Source organism: Lucilia cuprina, chromosome 3 (assembly GCF_022045245.1).
Source record: "Lucilia cuprina isolate Lc7/37 chromosome 3, ASM2204524v1, whole genome shotgun sequence".
NCBI classification, from domain to species: domain Eukaryota; kingdom Metazoa; phylum Arthropoda; class Insecta; order Diptera; family Calliphoridae; genus Lucilia; species Lucilia cuprina.
The window spans coordinates 14,506,457-14,526,510 of record NC_060951.1 but is presented as its reverse complement, the minus strand read 5'-3'; the positions used below and the strand labels follow the sequence as shown (position 1 = coordinate 14,526,510).

General features: G+C 31.9%; 1 protein-coding gene across 1 annotated transcript in view; it reads right to left on the bottom strand.

Annotated features, from left to right (window-relative positions):
- The window catches only part of LOC111685974 (transmembrane protein 132E), a 178,878-nt gene that overhangs the window by 66,293 nt on the left and 92,531 nt on the right, over positions 1 to 20,054 (bottom strand). The window contains exons 11-12 of the mRNA XM_046946128.1: positions 2,586 to 2,947; positions 2,065 to 2,519 (exon numbers count right to left, since the gene is read on the bottom strand). Coding sequence (XP_046802084.1) covers positions 2,065 to 2,519; positions 2,586 to 2,947 — 817 coding nt within the window. The remainder of the gene's footprint in view (positions 1 to 2,064; positions 2,520 to 2,585; positions 2,948 to 20,054) is intronic.

Sequence of the window (20,054 nt, the reverse complement as noted above, 5' to 3'; positions counted from 1 at the left end):
ATAAAATGCTAATAGTAGATAACACCGTCCGACAAAAAGAGAAAAATTTGTTATACAAGAACCGGATGATATACAAATTTAAGATAAACAAGTAAGAGTTCTATATTCGGCTGTGCTGAATCTTATATACCCTTAACCATGATGTGTTTAAAAACAGTCATTTCGAATATTATTAAAAAAATCAAAAAATACCAATTGTAACCCATTTTATACGATCTAAATTAATCCAAAAAGTTTCTTTTTGTAGGTTCTTACCTAGTCAAGGCTATACATGCTAAATTTCATTTTTCTAGGTTCAATATCTTTTGATCATTGACAGAATAAACTAAAAATAACACAAAATATTTTACAACTCTTTTTGTTAGCATGACATCAATTTTGGCATTGCTTGATCAGTAGAAGTATTTTAAAATATTTTTTGAAAACTGTGAATTTTACAACTTTGAAGTCCTTTAAAAAGGACACGGGATCACGAAATTAAAAACTAACAAAGCAGTCTTTCTCCACTAAATTTATAGTTTCAGAAGTATATCATCCGGTTCATGTCTAATTTTGAGTGTCGGACGGTGTAATAGATAGTAAACATACATATGTATGTACATATAACTTCATAGAAAATAAATTTTCCGCCAAAACAAAATTTCCAGTAATATATCTTTGCCGCACTTAAAGAAAGAGCTTTGTATTGTTTTTTCATTGGATTACATGAGCGCCATAATAATACAAAATATATTATGTGTAACTTCTATAGCTTATACCTAAGAATGGAGTTCCACACCAACCATGTTCGCGTCAAAGTATTGTGTGTTTTTCATTCCTTCTTTGCATTCTACGGTTCAAGTGTCAGGTTACATTTTTTTAAAATAACTTTGCGTTTTTCTGCAGCTATTACTTATTTTTTACATTTAAACTTGTTTAAATTAATCAAAATTCATGATGCATTATACGCGTTCCTAAGCATCCTAAGCTTTTGTACTTCCAACATACAAATACATTTAATTAACTTTTTTGACAGACGGCTAAAATGCGAGAAGTTGAATGGAACTCCATTATGCGCATCTCAAAAACAACACGTTTATATTGCGTGTTGTATAACTACAAAGGCAATGTTTTTGTTTCTGTTTTTGAAATCTTGAGCTACGGGTAAATCGGATTTTCAAACTTTTAAGCACTAACAAAACTTTAAGTTGAATCCAAACAATTTTATGTTTCTCGACGGATTTAGAAAGCAAAAGCTGACCCTTTTTAATGATTTAGAGAAATGTGTGTGCATATTGATTGAAGTTTTGTAACGTTTTTCAAGTTTTTGAAAGTATTTTATATAGGTGCCGTACAATTTATACATTTATTAGATAACCATGTCTTTGGTTTTAAAAAACCGTTAGTAATTGCCAATGCTTTATATGGAGGATAGGGTTGTATATGGGCCGATCATCATAAAATTTGGTAGAAAGATATTAAAATTGTTTGGTCAAATATCTGAGTTTCTGACACTAAGTAAAAAACTCACAATTTTTTCAATTTTTAATTTTTATCATGCTCTACGTTAGCTATGAATTAGTAACTTCAGATATTTTATAGAATCAGGTGGAATGCGGAAATACCAAAAAACGCTTTGAATGCAGAAAGCTTTTAATAAAGCAAAACTGACGGCAATTGGGCCGCATATGAATCCTCATTAAAAATTCTGACTCGGAAAGCCAAAAAACAGTCAATGAAATAGAAAATTCTTCGGAAACCAGCTGGCTATGCAAGGTTTTTTCAAGTCCAACAATTCCATCGTACATAAAAACTAATGACATCTGGACCACTGACAGTTTTGACACTCTAAAAGAGCTAATGGAAACGCACTTTCTAGGATGCCACGAAAATAATGCTTAACCTAATTTCGAATATTCCAATAACAAAACATAAAGTACAGTAGAGAGACGCATGTTGCGTTTTGTGTTTCTTTTTCTTTTGTTTTTCGACCCGTAGCAAGAAGCGTTTTTAAAATTTATTTTAGTCTTTATATAAGATGCGCATTATATATGATATTTGTATATTCTATATTCATACACATACAAAACATAGCACTTTATTTAGATGCAGCGACGTTATACCTCTAGCATTAATATTTTGGTCTTGAGATGAAAATGTTAACATCGAACTCCTATCCATGGTTGATCGTCCTAGCCAGACCCAATCGTGCGCATTTGTGGTAGGCTCTTTGAGAAATTTTGAATCACGAATTAATAAATCACTGCTTAAGGGCTTTTTTGTGATATCGGAGGAATCTAAACCACATTCTATGTGAGATGGTTTAAACTTTGATGCATAAACAACACATGATATTACGAAAACAACAATTGCAAAGCAAAATGCTGTTAACAAGACGTACATGCCAACTTCAATTGAAGACATGTTTTTTGTAGGACGTTTTGTTCCATAATGTAGTTTATTAAAGGAGTGATTATTTCCCCTATGTTGTCTTGCCTGAACTGTGGGTTCATTATGACTCGAGTCGCGCAACGGTACCCCTGTAATTAAAAACAAATTTTAGTATACTTTCCAATAATATTTAATACGGTACAAATTTTACTAACCTATAATATCCGATAAATCTCCTTTACTATTTGAAAATTTAGTTTTCTCCCTTCGATATATTCCATCATTCTGCACAACTTCGTGTTTACTCACAATGTCATTAGCGTTGTTGAAGTCAACTTCAACTGCAGCTAAAGCACTTGCCAATGGTGATGTGTTGTATTTTGATTGCTTTGTAGACGCAAGATTGCGTCGCACTCTACAGTCTTCTGATAAGAGTAACGTCACCCTTAGCAAATTTCCATTTCCCTCTCCAACCGCAATAACGCGTGGGTGATGTGATGCAAGCATTGGGGCAAATGCGACAACTTCTGTGTCTAAACTTTCAACCAAAAGGAAGTAGTCCTCCACCGAAATGTCCCTAAAAAGTATATACTGATGTTGTACTCTCACACATTAATTAATAATATTTTAGATGAAAGTGCTTTCGATTTTGTTTTTATTTTAAAAACAGTTGAACTTAAATCGAATACTCCTGTTATTTTGAACAATAGATTTTGTATATACATTAAAAAATATATATTTTTTATATAAATTTCTTCAACATTTAAAATAACGGTTATAAAAATTAGAGAACAAGTAAACAAATAAATTATAAAAATATTTAATTAAAAATCTAAATCTTTCACTAAATAATTTATATTCAAAATTTTTAAAATTTTCACTCCTATTATTTTGAACGCAACTGTATATATATAATTTTTTATCATTTTAAAATTCAAAACTCGTAAATTATCAAAAATAAATCCGATTACTATCATATTGCAAAACTTTTTTGTGTTGAGACTTTATATATTTTATCATTTTAAAATTCAAAACTCGTAAATTATCAAAAATAAATCCGATTACTATCATATTTACAAAACTTGTTTGTGTTCAGAGACTCATCTTTAAAGCAAGTAAACATATGCAACTTTAGAACACCTTGATTTTTGGGGGTATTTGTAATTTTTTCTCCTTTTTTCCAGAGATAAAACCAAAATTCGATATTGGGACTTATTTTTTGTTACAAGAATCTGTATTTAAAAGTTCCAAGATATATTAATGGGATGATTCTTCTGTAGCTAATTCAACTTATTAGAACCATTTTTATAATACTAGGGTAAAACATTTTCGGGGAAAGTTGTCTGGTATGCATTCTTTTAAATATCAGCTTTTAAGTATATTGTAGAAGTATACAACTCCAAAACATGCCTCGAAGAAACGCCATTTAATATAGTAGAATCATTCTTTTTATAACCAAATGATTACAGGCTGAATGTTTCCATATCATTATGGTCTAACTCCAAAATCAGGTTAAATATTATTCACGATGATAAAAAAATTAACCCACAATCTTTGACTTACAGTGTTATTGTAAAAACTTAAATCTACTTAGAGGATGACGTTTTTTTAAGGCATGTTTTGGACTTGTATTCCGCTACAATGTCGGGGAAATTGAGATATGTTCTAATATCAACATGAATATATACTAGCCAACATTGCCAGAAAATATCGATCCTAGTGGAACGAAATCCAGAACGATCTAGATAATTCAATTAGAAACAGAAGAACGATTCCAAAAATACATCATGGAACGTTTAAGTACAGATCCTTACAACAAAATATACTACTTTTAGATACCTCAAGGAGTCCAATAAATCTCAATACTAAATTTTGGATTTATCTCTGGAAAAAAAGGAAAAATAAATAAAAATGTGGTCAAAATCCGCCATTTGAAAGCTTTATAAATTCAAGTAGATTTTTCAAGTTATAAAAATTGTGATATGAAACCTAAGGACTGCCTAGATAATGTAACAAATGTATTTATTTTGTTCAAAAAGTTTTCATTTAAGTTAAAAATTAATGAAAAATTAGTAGTTATATAAATAATTATACTTTTTAACATTTTATACATGTTGTTTAAAAAATAACCGTCGAAAAAAAATGTTTTTTAATACAGTTAAAAGTTACGGTTAATTGTGTTGTATATGGATGTGTTTCTGTTTTGAAAAATTAAATGTTTCAACCAAATAAACCAAAGAACGATATTAGCAATTTAGTAGTTTTGGGATTTGTCTGACGTAAAGAATTGGCTTGAGTAGTCCTCAGTGAGAACTACATGGACTTATTCCATTATAACTTAATCTATAAAATATATTTAGTAATACTTCTTCTTAATAACACAGGTGCAACCTAGGACTGGTAGAAGTCCTGCAATACCGTAAAGTGTAGGAAGAAGACATCCATTTCAATATTTATCCGCAAGATTCCGTCTACGCATGTAGTGCAAATGAGGGATCGGGCAATATCTTTAAGTATATATCAATATAATATTTAAACAACAATTTGAATTAAAACAAACTCCAAATATAAAATTTTTATTTTACTATAAATTGAATGAAAAGAGCAGTAGTTTTTAATGATTTGGTAGGTAAAATTTTGTCAGTAAAAATAATTCTGTAGGTAAAAATTGGTTAGTAAAAATAACTGAAAAAACATTTGTTATACACATTTTGTAGTTTGTTATTTGTTAGTTAAAATTAAGGGAAAAACATTTGTTTCTACATAATTTGTCAGTTATAAAAACAACATTCAAAAATAATTGAAAAACTCCTTTGATTTAAGTGAAAAGTTTGTTTTAAATTACTTTTCAGTTGTATTTACCTACATCATTTTTTGAGTATATATGTATAGGACTTCTGCCTAAAAGCTTGTGTTAGGATTAGGTAAATGGTGGTATATTTGAGTTTCTGGGTCTTTAATATAAAAACCGAGGCCAACATTATCCCCCAATTTACTGCCATCCGTGTACCAAAGGATTCCAGCTGGTATTTGCTCTAGTTTTCCGCTTGCCCACGACATTCTATCTTGGATCAGCGTTTCAAACTTTCCCACATATTCTGTGTCTGGTATGAGATCAGTTAAGTTCGATAAGTGTGTATAACCTTCCAATGTGTCAAGTGTACATTGCTGACGTGTTTCATAACTGCTTTTGGACAGTTTGCCTGAAGTTAAGAGCCGTCTTATATCCTAAATATGTTTCAATGGCTGGAATATCTAGCAATGTTTCCGGAACTTTGGTTGTAGTACAACATATGGCCCAGCTCAAAGTCGTTTTGAGAGCATTCTCAGCTTTTCTGCACAAGTAATTTGAAAGTATTACGACATCGTCTGCGTAGCAGACAGGTCTAAGTCCTTTCTCATTTAGGGTCCATAGGAGGCTATTAATCGTGGTATACCGCGAAACACCTTTTAACTGATAACACTATGCGACAAAAATAAATACCTGGGAAGTGATACTATTTTTCTGAAAGGAAGATCCAAGTAGAACAATAATATGTTTTTTTTTTAATTTGTCAAACACCTTCCAAAACTTTCTGTTCATAGAAAATTGTTCAAAAACTGGGCCTATCCTCAAAAAATTGGTTACTTATGCTGAATTTTATCGTGATATTAATATTAAGAGGCGAATTATGGAATTCAAGTCATTTTCTAAAGGAGGGTTGGTACTGTGGTCAAATATGGCCGTATTGTCTAAATAACTTTAATATTAAAGCAAACTTATTTATACCGATTTATATATTGATTGTACTTTATTTGACCCTAGTCCCCATGCAAATCCTCCTTAAGCAAGCGACTTTATTTCTATAATTCTCATAATTACCTCAATATCAAGATGAAATTCAGCATAAATAACTTTTATATAAATCTAAATCCTTCCACCGAATTGTATGAGGATCGGCCCATATAAAGCCCTACTTATTATGAAAATGAACAATAACGTCGTCAAAAGTGGATTTTTAAAAGCAATGTTGTGTTTTACTCATGAATAACTATGGGTTTCTAATCTGTTAATAAATAGTACGTTTCCTTTTTAAAATACTTTCAAAAAGCATCTCAAAACTTGGACAACGGTGCAAAACTAAAATAACAAATATGTCTGCTGATGAAATTTACACATACTTCTCCAGTTTACTTACACGTTATGTCATTATCAGTGTTGCCACAACAATTTTTTTTTTCAAACCAAAATTCGAATAAAAAATAACCAAATTAAGAAAAAAGTAAACAAAATTATTTTTATTTGTTTTATGTTAAATTTCGTCGCTAAACTGGTATTATGAAGACAGTTATGAGCTTTAATGTAATTTTCTGTACGGGATCTTATATGAGACGTATGGTCAATTATGGACCAATTCTCATAAAATCTGACAAAGATATTTTAGTTCCTTTAAACTTTGATTATATTGAATTTTGTTGCTATATGAGCTTTAAAGTCATTTTCAGAGGTGACTTTTTATGAAGAATAGGGTCAATTATATTCCGATAAATTTTGACAAATACATTTCCAATAAAACTTTTTTATATTGAGTTTTATCGCTATAGATTATATTTTTAAGCAATATAGTAATTTTCTGAATAAGGCATAGTATGGGGGCTAGGTGAAATCGTTGACCGATATTTCGCATTTTCTATACCAATCAAACTAGGTCAATTAAAAATATTTTGGCATCGTGTTTTCAACAATAAATATATGTCTCTTCGCAGATTCGTTAACAAATGCAATTAATATTTATTTTAAAAAATAACTGAGTTTTTAACGCGTTTTAGCGCAATTTAAAAATACTCCTCATATGTCTTTTTGGAAAACAATTTTAAATTATAAAATTCTTCCCATTTTCTGTACAGATTTGAAGATTTCGTTCGAAATTTGGGTTTAAATTATAATACCATGTAGCGGATGTTAGCATTACATACATAACTTCAGCATTATTTGTAAACGTAATCTATCTAAATTATCAGACAAATTGACCAAAATATAGAATTTAAGACGGTAAAATAAAAACTAGTATACAACATCATCTAGAAAATGTAAATAAAGAACTAAAAGTCATGATGAGATAGTAGAAGTCAAAGGTCATGAGTATCAAATCTTTGCATATATCGCGATTATTGTTCGTCTTACGAGTTTAGATGTTATTACAACTTTTGTATACAATACAATTTTATTTTCCTTAGCTGTGTTACTTAAAACTATCAGTTGATTAATACTTTAAAGATATTGTGATACTATTTTTGTATCAATTAGCAGAAAATGCTTTATTTATTCTTATTAAATCATTTATCTTCGAATTTCGGCAAATTTGTATTTGTTTATGCAAAATTTCAAATAGGTATAGAAGTTGCAATTATACTTTAAATTTAAGTTGGAGGACATAATCTACTAAGCACGTAGACTATTCTCACCAATTTTTTTTCGAGTTTGAATCGACCCAAAAAGTGATTTTAAGTTAAGTGATAGATTGACTAGTGTAAATAAAATAATATTACGGTGTTATGATTTTAATCAACTCATTTAATATGTGGAAAACTCATAGGTACTTTTGCTAAATCCTAACCAATTAATATATCGAAAAATACCTTTGTGCACATAAGTATAACCACCCATCAAAATCTTTGCTTACAACGATTACTATTAAGTACTTCATTAATGACTTACTTTGTAGGTAAAGTTTAAAAAAAATCAAAATAAAGAAACAAACAAAAATAAAACAGTTACTTTTTCTGTTTTTTTTTCCTTTTTTTGTGAACACGATATCAAATGTCTATTTTTAGACAAACAGAAAATAAAATAGTATTTGTGTGTGAAAACTATTATTTGACGCACAATAAAACAACAAAGCAGTGGTGTAGTAAGAGTAGCATTCAACTGGTAGACGGAAGGTATTGAGTTCAACCCCAGTCTGTGTCGACTTTTTATTTTTTCATAAATATTCTATAAATAACTCTACTAAAAAACAACTTATTTCCAACCAAATAATATTGACTTACTTTTGGAACATCTCAAACAAAAATAAGTACTTTTTCTAGTAGAATTGTAAGTACTTTACCCGATGAGTTCTGGTGATTTTTCTAGTGAATTTGTAAGCAAATATTTTGCTGGGCAGTAGATGTACAAATTGCATTCCACATAAATATTACCAAAATTCAAAACAGGACGATATGTATATTAACATAATTAATTTAAAACTAGAGATAAAATTTTTTTTTAATTTTATTTTTGGAATAAAAGCAAACAGCTTTTAGTTCAATTGTTTGCAAAAAATAACCAAAACGAAAAAATAATTCACATGTACACATGCAAAATAAAAATAACCGATTTTGGTTAATAATAACCAAAGTGGCAACACTGGTCATTATAAAAACATCAGCATCTGCTTTCTAAATCCGTAGAGAAACTTAAAATCGGTTCAGATACAACTAAGTTACTGATTTAAAAGTGCTTAAAGGTACGAATATCCGATTTTTTGGCCGTAACTCAAGATTTTGGAGGTGTTTGACAAATTAAAAAAAAACATATTCTTGTTCTACTCGGATCCACATTTCATAAAAAGTATCACTTCCCAGGTATTTAAATTTTCGTTTATTTTGTTTCACTGTGTAATTATATCGTACATCTCGCAGCTTATTCATATCTTCCTTAGTATGTAGTTGATCCTGTTACGGAGCACCCGGTCAACATAAAACTGGTAAGGGATTGAATAAGAGCATCAGTGTGTACGTTAATAAAAGCGTCTTCGATGTCAATGCATACCGCAGTGTGCATAGGTTGCTATCGAAGGATTCTCCTATGTAATGGACAACTACGTTTAAAGCGGATTCCAACGATCGTCCCTTTACATAAACATGCTGTTAAAATTTTAGGTCTTTGTCTATCGACTTGCAGCTTTATAGGGAGCAAAGCTCTTGATTGCCGCTTTAACCATATAAAATGTAATTACAATTGACAATTACACCCCTTCCTCCAATATCGGTTTATCTATGTTTTAGCCTCAGCCACGGAGGCCAAGGTGTCCACCTCCGTAATAGTATTTTGCTCACGATTGCAGGATGACGACACGAGACTCGCCATTAGATCAACACTTGCCGCCGGTACTGGGTTATTTAGGCCCTATACTGTAACTCTTATCTTTTCATTTTTATTTTCCATGTTTGTTTTTTTTCAGTCACCACCCCCTAACCGCCACCCGGGGACGCGCTCGGTAGGAAAAATTAGTACTCTATTTGCATTGTTGAAAAAAATGTGAAATGTTTCTAACAACATTTCCGCAACATTTTTTCAATTGCACGAAATAATATACACTCTATTTAGTTCACGTGACATTTTAAATAAAAGTTTATTTACGGTTCGAGACAATGTGCCGTCTAATATTTATTATATATTACACGATATTTTTATTTCTAAAACGTTTTTTATAAAAAAATTTTACAGGAATAATTTTTATACCCACCATCAAAAAATATTGATTTTGTCATTCCATCTGTAACACATCGAAGTATTGGTCGTAGACCCACAAAAGTATATATATTTTGGATCCTTATTAAATTCTAAGACGATCTAGCCATGTCAGTCCCTCTGTCTGTTGAAAGCATGAAAGAGCCCAAAAGGAACGAGATAGAGGATTGAAATTTTCCACAAATATTCTCTATAGGTAAGGTTTGTTTGGTATTAAAAATGGGCAATAATATAATGCATGAACCCAAATTGTTGTAAAAATTTTATGAAATTATTTAATTATCAATTATTAACCCTATCTCTCATATAAGGTCTTCTTCAGTTAATTTGATGAGTAATATCACCCTGATGTTTATAGGGGAGCATTCCTTTTAAGGCATACGGTTTGATGGTGGGTATATGAGAGTCGGCACAGCTGAATATAACACTCTCACTTGTGCTTTTTAATTTATTTTACAATTTAAATTTGTCAAACAAAACATAAACTTTTGGTTTTGGTTACATATATAAGCGATAAAAAACGACAAATTTTATAAAATCCCTAGGTAGATAACACTGATACATTTCAATTTTTTCAAATTAAATTGTAAAAGTTGATAAACAATTTTGACGACTTCGACCAGCCTTAAGGCAGTTATTCTATAAATATTTTTTTAAATGCATCTGTTTGTATTTTAATCTGCAATATTAAAAAACAAAAATTTGGTGTAAAAAATAAAAAAAGAATATTTGTTTTTTTTTAGTTTGTAAAATATTCTTTTTGGGCTATCAAAAGCGTTTAAAGTGTGCAAAAAATTATAAAATATAATGTTTAGTGATAAAAAGGACTTTAAAGTGCTCTTAATCTCTAATTTTAGTGAAAAAGTTTTGGAAGAGAATAATAGTTTTACAAATGTATTGGATTTACACAGAACTCGTCTATGATTTGTTGTAAAAATGAGAGAATTTTACATCTCGATATTCTCGATATTTTAAAAATATTATTCATATATGTATACTGTAAGCGTCAAAAGCTTTTGTTACAGATTGAACAGCACAACATTATGTATCTCATGTTAAAAACAAGTGGCCTAATAACATTTTAAAAAGCAAAAGTTCATACATACTTATGTATATGCATATTAGGGTTATAACCAGAGTTTAAATATTAGTAAATGCTTCTATATATATTTATTTTTGACTTTGCAATAAATATGTAATTACCACATATTTCAAAATATGCATATTTAAAATATATTTTTAGTATATTTGCTATACAATCTAAAAATTATTTATACAGTACTTTTCGCTTGGCTTAAAGAGATATAAGACAAAACAATCACTTGCAGCTTTTTTCAAATTTCGTACAAAATACTTGTTCTTAAGTCCACACTTTGCCTATAGGCCACTTTCGTTTAAAGGCCAAATTTTCTTTGCATGCATAACTAATATTGTATAGAAAAAATTTTCATATAGTCTGACAAACTTATTGTTTGAAAATATATAATCATTTATTGTAAATTCTTTAAAAAAGAAATAATCTAAGGTTATAGAATTCTTTTAAATGTTCAACAATTCGTACTTTATATTTCATATAGAAATTGATATCTATTTTGAGTTTGATTTAGTCATCCAAAGACTTATTCCCGATTTTAAAAATTTTGTATGAAAACTACTCAGTTTTAGTTAGTGTTTTTCATATAAAATTTTAGATTCTACTTTCTGATCCTTTAAATGGAAATCGTACTTTAAGTTTTTTTGTTATTTATTACAATAAGCTTTTAAAGTATTTGATTTACAATAAATAATATGTAAAGGTTTTTGTTTAAACTATTGATTTTATTTAAAACGATATTTGATTACACCTTCCGATGTCTAGCTAACAAAAAGAGTTGTAAGATATTTTGTGTTATTTTTAGTTTATTCTGTCTGCATCAAAAGATGTATAAAAAAATCTTTTTTTGAAAAAATAAATTGAACATTTTTTATAGATTTTTAAAGATAAGAATTTTAAAAGACATTTTTGACAGATTTTCATCCTAACAGTATAAATAAAAATAATACAAAATATTTCCCAACTCTTCTTGTTGGCTTGAAACCAAATTTGACGAAATAAAAAACAAAATACGCAGATTTTTTTCCTTAAATTTATAGCATCGTACGTATATCATACGGATCTTGTCTAACGATTTGTTTCTCTTTTTGTTCGACGGTGTTATATTTTAATTAAACTTTTATTTTTTTTAAAAAGTGGTTTTATTGAAGAAAGTACATAATTTGTATATAGTCCAAAATGTGTATTATATCAGGATTCAGTTATAGTCCATAAAGTTGCTTAAAATAAATTCGGTTATAGTCCTAAATCGCTTATAGTTCACAAAAATTGAGCAACTGTAGTTGTGGACTATAAACGAAAACTACTGTACCCACAAATATTTCATATTGCTTTCCTATAATATAAAAATATTTTCCTACACAAATTATTCGAAGTCAACAATATTGAAGCCATGTTAGCAGAAATATACGAACATGAAATGTACTAAAATATCTTGTGAACTATATTGGAGTACTAGATTTTTATAATAAATTAGTTAATTAGTTTCATAACATTATTATCATGTCATATTTGAATATTCATTTATTCAAAATTCTTAAGGTCTCCTTATAATTTTTTTGTGAACAATATTTAATGGAATATATGTTAATTATATTTAAGTAAAGAAAATAATTGGTGTTTATGCTAAATAGTACTAATTTTAACCGCTTTTATAATATTTTAAATTTAGTGTCTTTATGATATACAGAAATACAGAACTTCCATTGGATGGGCTTCTAAAATTAGTTGCTTTAGAACAGAAAAATTGGTCTCAAAGCCCTAAAGTCGTTTTTCTCCCTTTTGTACCCTTTTGGTCCAACTCGTTTTTAAATATTTTTGTTTCCAATAAAACAAAAAAGCAAATATATATATTTGAAAAAAACTTTAAACAAAAAAAATAATTAAAATTTAACATTTTCAAGCGAAATATAGATAAAAGCTAATCTAATAATAGTTATTTTTAATTGTGATTAAGCTTTGAATAAAAATGAACACGGTAAGTAATCATCTCATTTTTGCAAAAACAATATTTATCTTATGTGTATGAAGATTAAAAATGAATTGTATATGTATGTACGCAATTTTTTATTGAAATCATCATATTTCAACATATTTTCGGCAAATTCTATAAATTTTTCACATGAGATATCTAAAATAAATGTTGTTTCTGTAACAAAATGTTTATGTTTACATTTTTACAATCAATTTATTTTTATTCCATTTATCCACTAAGAAGACAATGAAGCGTTCACACGATTTTAATATATTACTGGACAATGAAGAACCTGAGTCCACAAAAAGTACATATAAAAGAGGTGAGAAATTGGTAATAAAAAATATTATAAATATGACAATATAATTTTACTCATTTATTTTCAGATAACCTAGATAAAGTTTTAGAAAAACTTTCCAATATCGAAGTCAAAAAAATTACTAGCAACACAAACTTATTGGAAAGACTAACACAGGAAATTATTGTAACAAAGAATGGAATGAAAAAATTACAAGGTGATTTAGAAACTAAAAATTCAAACATTTTACCCAACACTCCATTCGAGGATTTTAAACAGTTTATAGAATTCAATTCAGACGTAAAAGATCCAGCTAAATACGCTATATTGGTAAATATAGTATTTTCAATATTGTTGTAATATAAGTAAACATTATTATTGTTATTATTATTATTATTATTATTATTATTATTATACCCTTCACTTTCGTGAGAAGGGTATATATAAGTTTGTCATTCCGTTTGTAATTTCTATAATATAATTTTCCAACCCTATAAAGTATATATATTCTTGATCCTTATAGATAGCGGAGTCGATTAAGCCATGTCCGTCTGTCTGTCTGTCCGTCTGTCTGTCTGTCTGTTGAAATCAGTTTTTAGAGGACCCCAGATATCGGCGATGTCTGAATCTTCAATAATTCTATTAGACATGCTTTCGAGAAGATCGCTATTTAAAATCAGCAAAATCGGTCGGTAAATAACGGAGATATGAGCAAAAATCCGAGACAACCTCTGAAAATTTCATCAAAAAATTGTTAAAAAAGCAACAAAAACACTAAAAAACACTGTACATAGAAAAAGATGTACACGTGTGTGTGTAGATGTATTTGGTTTTATTCAGCTGTGTATTTTTTTGTATGTTTGAATTCAAACATACAAAGTATACACAGCAAAAAATATGATTTGCATTTTTTGTTAAAATAAAATAATTTTCCCTTTTGTTTTGCAAATATTTTTTTTGATGAATAGAAAAAAGTATTTAAAACGTTTTCAATTATATCAGAGTAGATTGTGAGTTATTGTACAATAATTTTTATGCGAATAATGTAAGTTTGAAATTTAAAACTAACACAAATTTTTTCCAAGTGCTTTTTAAAACAATTTTTTTTTACGATAAACAAAAACAAAATCTACGTCTCGTCAATGTTTACCAGCAATGAATCAGAGGTCGAAGTCGACCGGCTTCGAGTCGGAGCTTAGCCGCCGCCGAACTATATTTAGTTGCTTGAGCCGCCGCCGAAACATTCGGCTTAAATCGACTCAAATTTTTTTAATGTTTTTATTAACTAGACTGTAAGATCAATTATGTTTAAAATACACTATGGTGAAGGGTATATAAGATTCGGCACAGCCGAATATAGCATTCTTACTTGTTATTATTATTATTATTATTATTATTACAGACAAACAACTTTAGGAGAATTACGCAAGTTCACACATGGAATTTGGGCTTTAATTTATCTAAAATTTTCATATATTTGCATATTAAAATATGTACATACTTTTCAGATGGCTTCATGAAAAAGTATCCAGCTGAATCTGTAGATGCCTGTGCCAGAAAAACTAAAAATTTTTTTGTATGCCAACGATAGATTAAACAAAATAGAAAAATACAAATCGAAAGCCAATTAAACCCATTTATTTAAATAACCGAATACCTATTTACTTTAATTTTAATAACAGTAATTGTATTTTCACTTTCTTATATTTAAATCGCAATAATTGTTAATTAACATTTATTATTTATTATATTATTTAAAAACAAACAAATACAAATATACATATACATATTTATATGTATAAATAAAAAGAATGAAAATATTTATCAAAAATGTTTTTATTTCTTGTAGGTTAATTATAAAACTATTAGACGGTTATAAAAAATGCAAAAACCATATTTAAATGGAGATTTTACTATCGTCATTACTGGAAATTATAATACCGAAAACGATATCATAAAATTGTGGAAAAACGATATCATAAGGAAAGGTAAGGTTCACATTTTGCCGAAACCTTCAAAAGAAACCACTATTTAGAATCTTAAAGCTCAGGGCGTCCAATATGCAACGAATACAATGACTTGAAGGTATACATTGTTCAAAGTTGGTTTTCTGGGTCAGATGGATACAACTTTTATATCCAAGACTTAATAAAGACAAAGAAATGCATTTTCATCGCAAGGACACCAGAGGAGGCGGAGTTCTGGTGTCGGGTGCCATATCCTAATATGGCACTGTTAAATTTGCATTTGAGACTTACAAAATCGATTCGAGTACAAAAGGATACTAAGAGACGCGTTTTCACTATTTAAAAACTTATTTGGACCCATACTACAAACCCATATCTACAAACAACCATAGATAGACACTTTGCAGCATCAGTAAAATTGTAGTAAAAAAATTATTGAAAAATACTGAAAAAATTTCAGTATTCAGTAAAAAATTGCAGTAACCGCAAAAAATGCAGTAATTTACTGATTACTGAAATTGCGTACAATCTAATAATTTACTAAAAATTCTATTTTTAACATTATTAACATATTTTTGAATATAATACATACTTATCATCAAAGTAGATATAGTGAGATAAATTTTAATTTTTGGGATTGTAAATCTTTACGTACAAATTTTATATGAGAGGGTTATTCTTAAATAATGTTGTCGGCAAATAAAAAATAGTTGGAAGCATTTATTATATTTTATAACATTAGATTATTAATAGAAATATAGTAAAAAGAGATCTATATGATAAAAGTTGTATGAAAAACATTTGTTATATATAATATATTTTTATTAATATATGGTTATAAATAATGGTTAGAAAAGTATAAGACAAATTAAATCAAATTTATGCAAATCAGTCTTAAAAGGACGGAATTGGATTGTCAGGAGCATAAAATCTCTAGATTTTATAGGAAAGTTTCACCGCTAAATTTTTCGGAACTTTTAGGGGCATTTTAGCTTTTTTTAAATATTTTTTTATTTTTTTAAATATATCGATTTAAATTGCAAGATTTCGCTTAGTTTCTATAAATAATAATTCCTTACTCAAGTAATGCATTAAAATCCTTATTTTAAAATGGGTAAAAAATGGGTATATTACCTTTTACAATCAATTCAAAAATAAATACATACATTTTAATAGTCCACATAAAAAAGTAAGAGTGCTATATTCGGCTGTGGCGCATCTTATATACCCTTCACCATAGTGTATTTTAAACATATTAGTCTTATAAATTTTAAATTTTTTCTGACTACATTATTATTACAACAAAAGGAACAACAACGCTAAACGAAAAAAAAACACAAGGTGCAACACTTGTTTGGGCTGGTGTCACCTCAAAAACTGCTCTGGACTAAATCATCATCGGGAGTGGTCGGAGACTTTTGTCGCCCCATGCTGCCAACAACAGCGACGAAATTCATTGGCAGCATCGACATCGTCATCGTTGTCATCTTACGCCACACCTCCACCCTCCCCACCGCAATCACAACAACCGCAGCAAAGACAACATCTTCAGCAGCAACAGCAACCCTCGCCGCTGACTCCATCGATTGCGGTCCAGAGACCTGGGGTGATATCCATATTGCAGTTTAACTGCAATGGCCTTCAGAGTAAATTACCCGAGATAATTAGATTTATGCAGCTAAACAACATCGTGGTCGCTGCGGTCCAGGAGACAAAACTGACGAGTAATTCCAGTCTGCACAGTTGTAACGGTTACAACGTTCTCCGAAAAGACCGCACCAGAAGCAACGGTGGGAGCATTGCATTTATAATTCATAACAGTGCAGTATAGAGCTCTTTCCCTTGATCTCAACGCTAGGGCCCAATACCTTGAAGTCCAAGGTATTGCAGTCAGATCGGGGGAAACCGACCTAGAGCTCTATAATGTCTACATTCCGCCTGTAGCCAGTTGTCCATCAGGCTACCGTCCCGACATTAGGACATTATTAGACGGCGATATGCGTCTAGTCCTTGGGGACTTTAACGCGCATCATCAGCTCTGGCACTCTAGTCTAAGGGAAGACCAGAGAGGCGCGTCACTGGCGGAACAAATTGATGAATCCACCTTCTGCACAATAAATGATGATGCCCCCACACGGATTATGGGTAACTGTGCCAGATCTCCAGACATCACAATAGCTAGCCCTGGTCTGATAAACTACGCAACGTGGAGAGCAGTAGTTTCTTTAGCCTCAGACCACTTACCCATAATCGTTTATCTGGATCGACCAAATGACTTTATCGTCTCTGAACGCCGTCTCTACATAAATCAAAAGAAAGCAGACTGGCCCGGCTTCAGAGAATTCACTGATCGCATCTTCAATGATCTTCCAGCTCCTAGCAACGTACACCAAGCAGAGAGCAAGTTCCGCGAAACCGTCATCGAAGCAGTAGCCCGCTTTATTCCTGCTGGTCGACTATCCTTAGTGCGACCGCACTTCCCAGCAGAGGCAGCGAGACTAGCAGATGAGCGCGATGACCTCCGAAATATCAACCCCGACGACCCACGTATTGTCCAGCTGAATCATGATATCAGCAGGTTGGTAAATGAGGACAAGCGGAATAAATGGTTAGATCATTTGAAGAACTGCAACTTGAGCTCAGGTGTTAGTAAGTTGTGGTCTACGGTTCGGTCTCTCTCCAACCCGACGAAGAAGGATGACAGGGTCGCGATTAAGTTTGCAGATACCACTATTTCCGACCCTGAACGGCGCTCGCGTGCATTTTGCCGACTTTTTATTGAGCACCCAGAGAGAGATAAGGCGAAACGAAGTGTTGTTCGCAAACTTCACAACCTTCCAGTCTCGAACATTCCACAACCTTTCACCCCGTCTGAAGTGGCAGTGGCCATCAACGCAGCCAAACCATCTAAGGCGATTGGCCCCGACGGCATATCCATGCTGATGCTGAAACACCTTGGCGAACGGGGAGTCGAGTACTTGACAATGGTTTTTAACCTGTCAATGAGCAGCCTGATAATACCCAATGCCTGGAAAAAGGGTAGAGTCATCCCGATACTGAAACCAGGGAAGAACGCGACAGAGGGTCAATCCTACAGGCCGATTTCCCTCCTGTCACCAGTCGCGAAGACTCTTGAGGCGCTCCTCCTCCCCCTGCTGTCCTGCCATCTTACAGCAGCTCGCCACCAGCATGGATTCCGTAAGATGCACAGCACCACCTCAGCATTAACCGCCATAACCACTAGATCTCACAAGGCTTAAACCAGCAGAGGCCTGTGAAAGGACAATCCTTGTGGCGCTAGATTTATCGAAAGCCTTCGATACAGTCAGCCATGCCACACTCTTCCAGGACATCCTGCAGTCCACCATGCCCAACAACTTGAAGAGATGGATTGTAAATTATCTGAGTGGCCGTCAGTCGTTCGTTGAGTTTAGAGACAAATGTTCCAAAACCCGTAGAGTTAAACATTGAGTACCACAGGGCGGTGTCTTATCCCCCCTATTGTTTAATTTCTACCTCTCTAAACTCCCCACACCTCCACAAGGTGTGGAAGTGATATCATATGCGGACGACTGTACCATTATGGCGACGGGCCAAAACGTTGATGAGCTATGCGATCGAGTGAATGGTTATCTCGGAGAAATACACAACTTCTTCACTGGACGTAACCTGAAACTATCACCAGCGAAATCTTCAGCTACACTTTTCACCACCTGGACGAAGGAGGTAAACTTGAACTTAGGCGTCGTAGTGGATGAAAACCAAATTCCGACTGTGAACCATCCAAAGATTTTGGGGGTCACCTTTGGCAGCCTGTTTACTTCCTCAGCTCATGCCACTGAAATTACGCACAAATTGCGAAGTAGAAACAAGGTCCTCAAAGCGCTAGCCGGCAGCACCTGGAGAATGGACAAAGAAACCTTGTTGGCTACCTATAAAACTATTGGCCGGTCAGTGGTCAATTATGCTGCTCCAGTGTGGTTTCCATCGCTGAGTGATACCCAGTGGAGAAATATTCAAAGCTGCCAAAATGCCGCCCTAAGGACTGTAAAGTGCTGCATGCAAATAACCTCAGAACACCATCTACATGAGGAAACGAAGGTTCTCCCAGTCAAGGAACATAATGTCATGCTGACTAAACAGTTCCTCCTGGGATGTCACCGGAGGAGTCATCCCAACTTTAACATCACACAGTTGGATGCTCCCCCGAGGCATGTCAGGAAGGACCTTCGTGTATACGAAGAAAGCATACGAAGTTATGTTGAGGATCCCTTAGATCGGACTTCGTATACAGCAGCTTTGAACGACATTTATAGAGACGCCATCAATACCGCGGTTTCAGGTTACCGCATGAATGTCGTTCTTGGAGGTCGCCCACCGCCCATAGCAGAAATATTGAAGAACCTGCCGCGGAAAACAAGAGTTGCTCTGGCACAACTGAGATCAGGATGGAGCAACAGGCTCAACGCCTACTGGTCCCGTATACACCGTGCCGTCCCCAATATATGCCCATCTTGTGGACAGGGTCCCCATGATACCCACCACATATTCAACTGTCCAACCCACCCTACTTCACTTAGCCCAATGGATTTATGGACTAACCCCATTGAAGTAGCCCAATTTCTTGGCTTGGACCTAAATACAGAACCCCGGATTAAAATTGTATAGTTTAAGCTGCTACAACAACACACACATGTACATCTTTTTCCAATTCACAGTGTTGCTTATTTATCAAAGTACTAGCTTATAACCCGCTTCCTTGTAAGCGAGCCATTTTATAGGCATTGTAAAATTGTGGTAACCTCTCTATTTTTTAATGTTGTACTACCGATATTTTAGAAAATTCAAAGAGTACC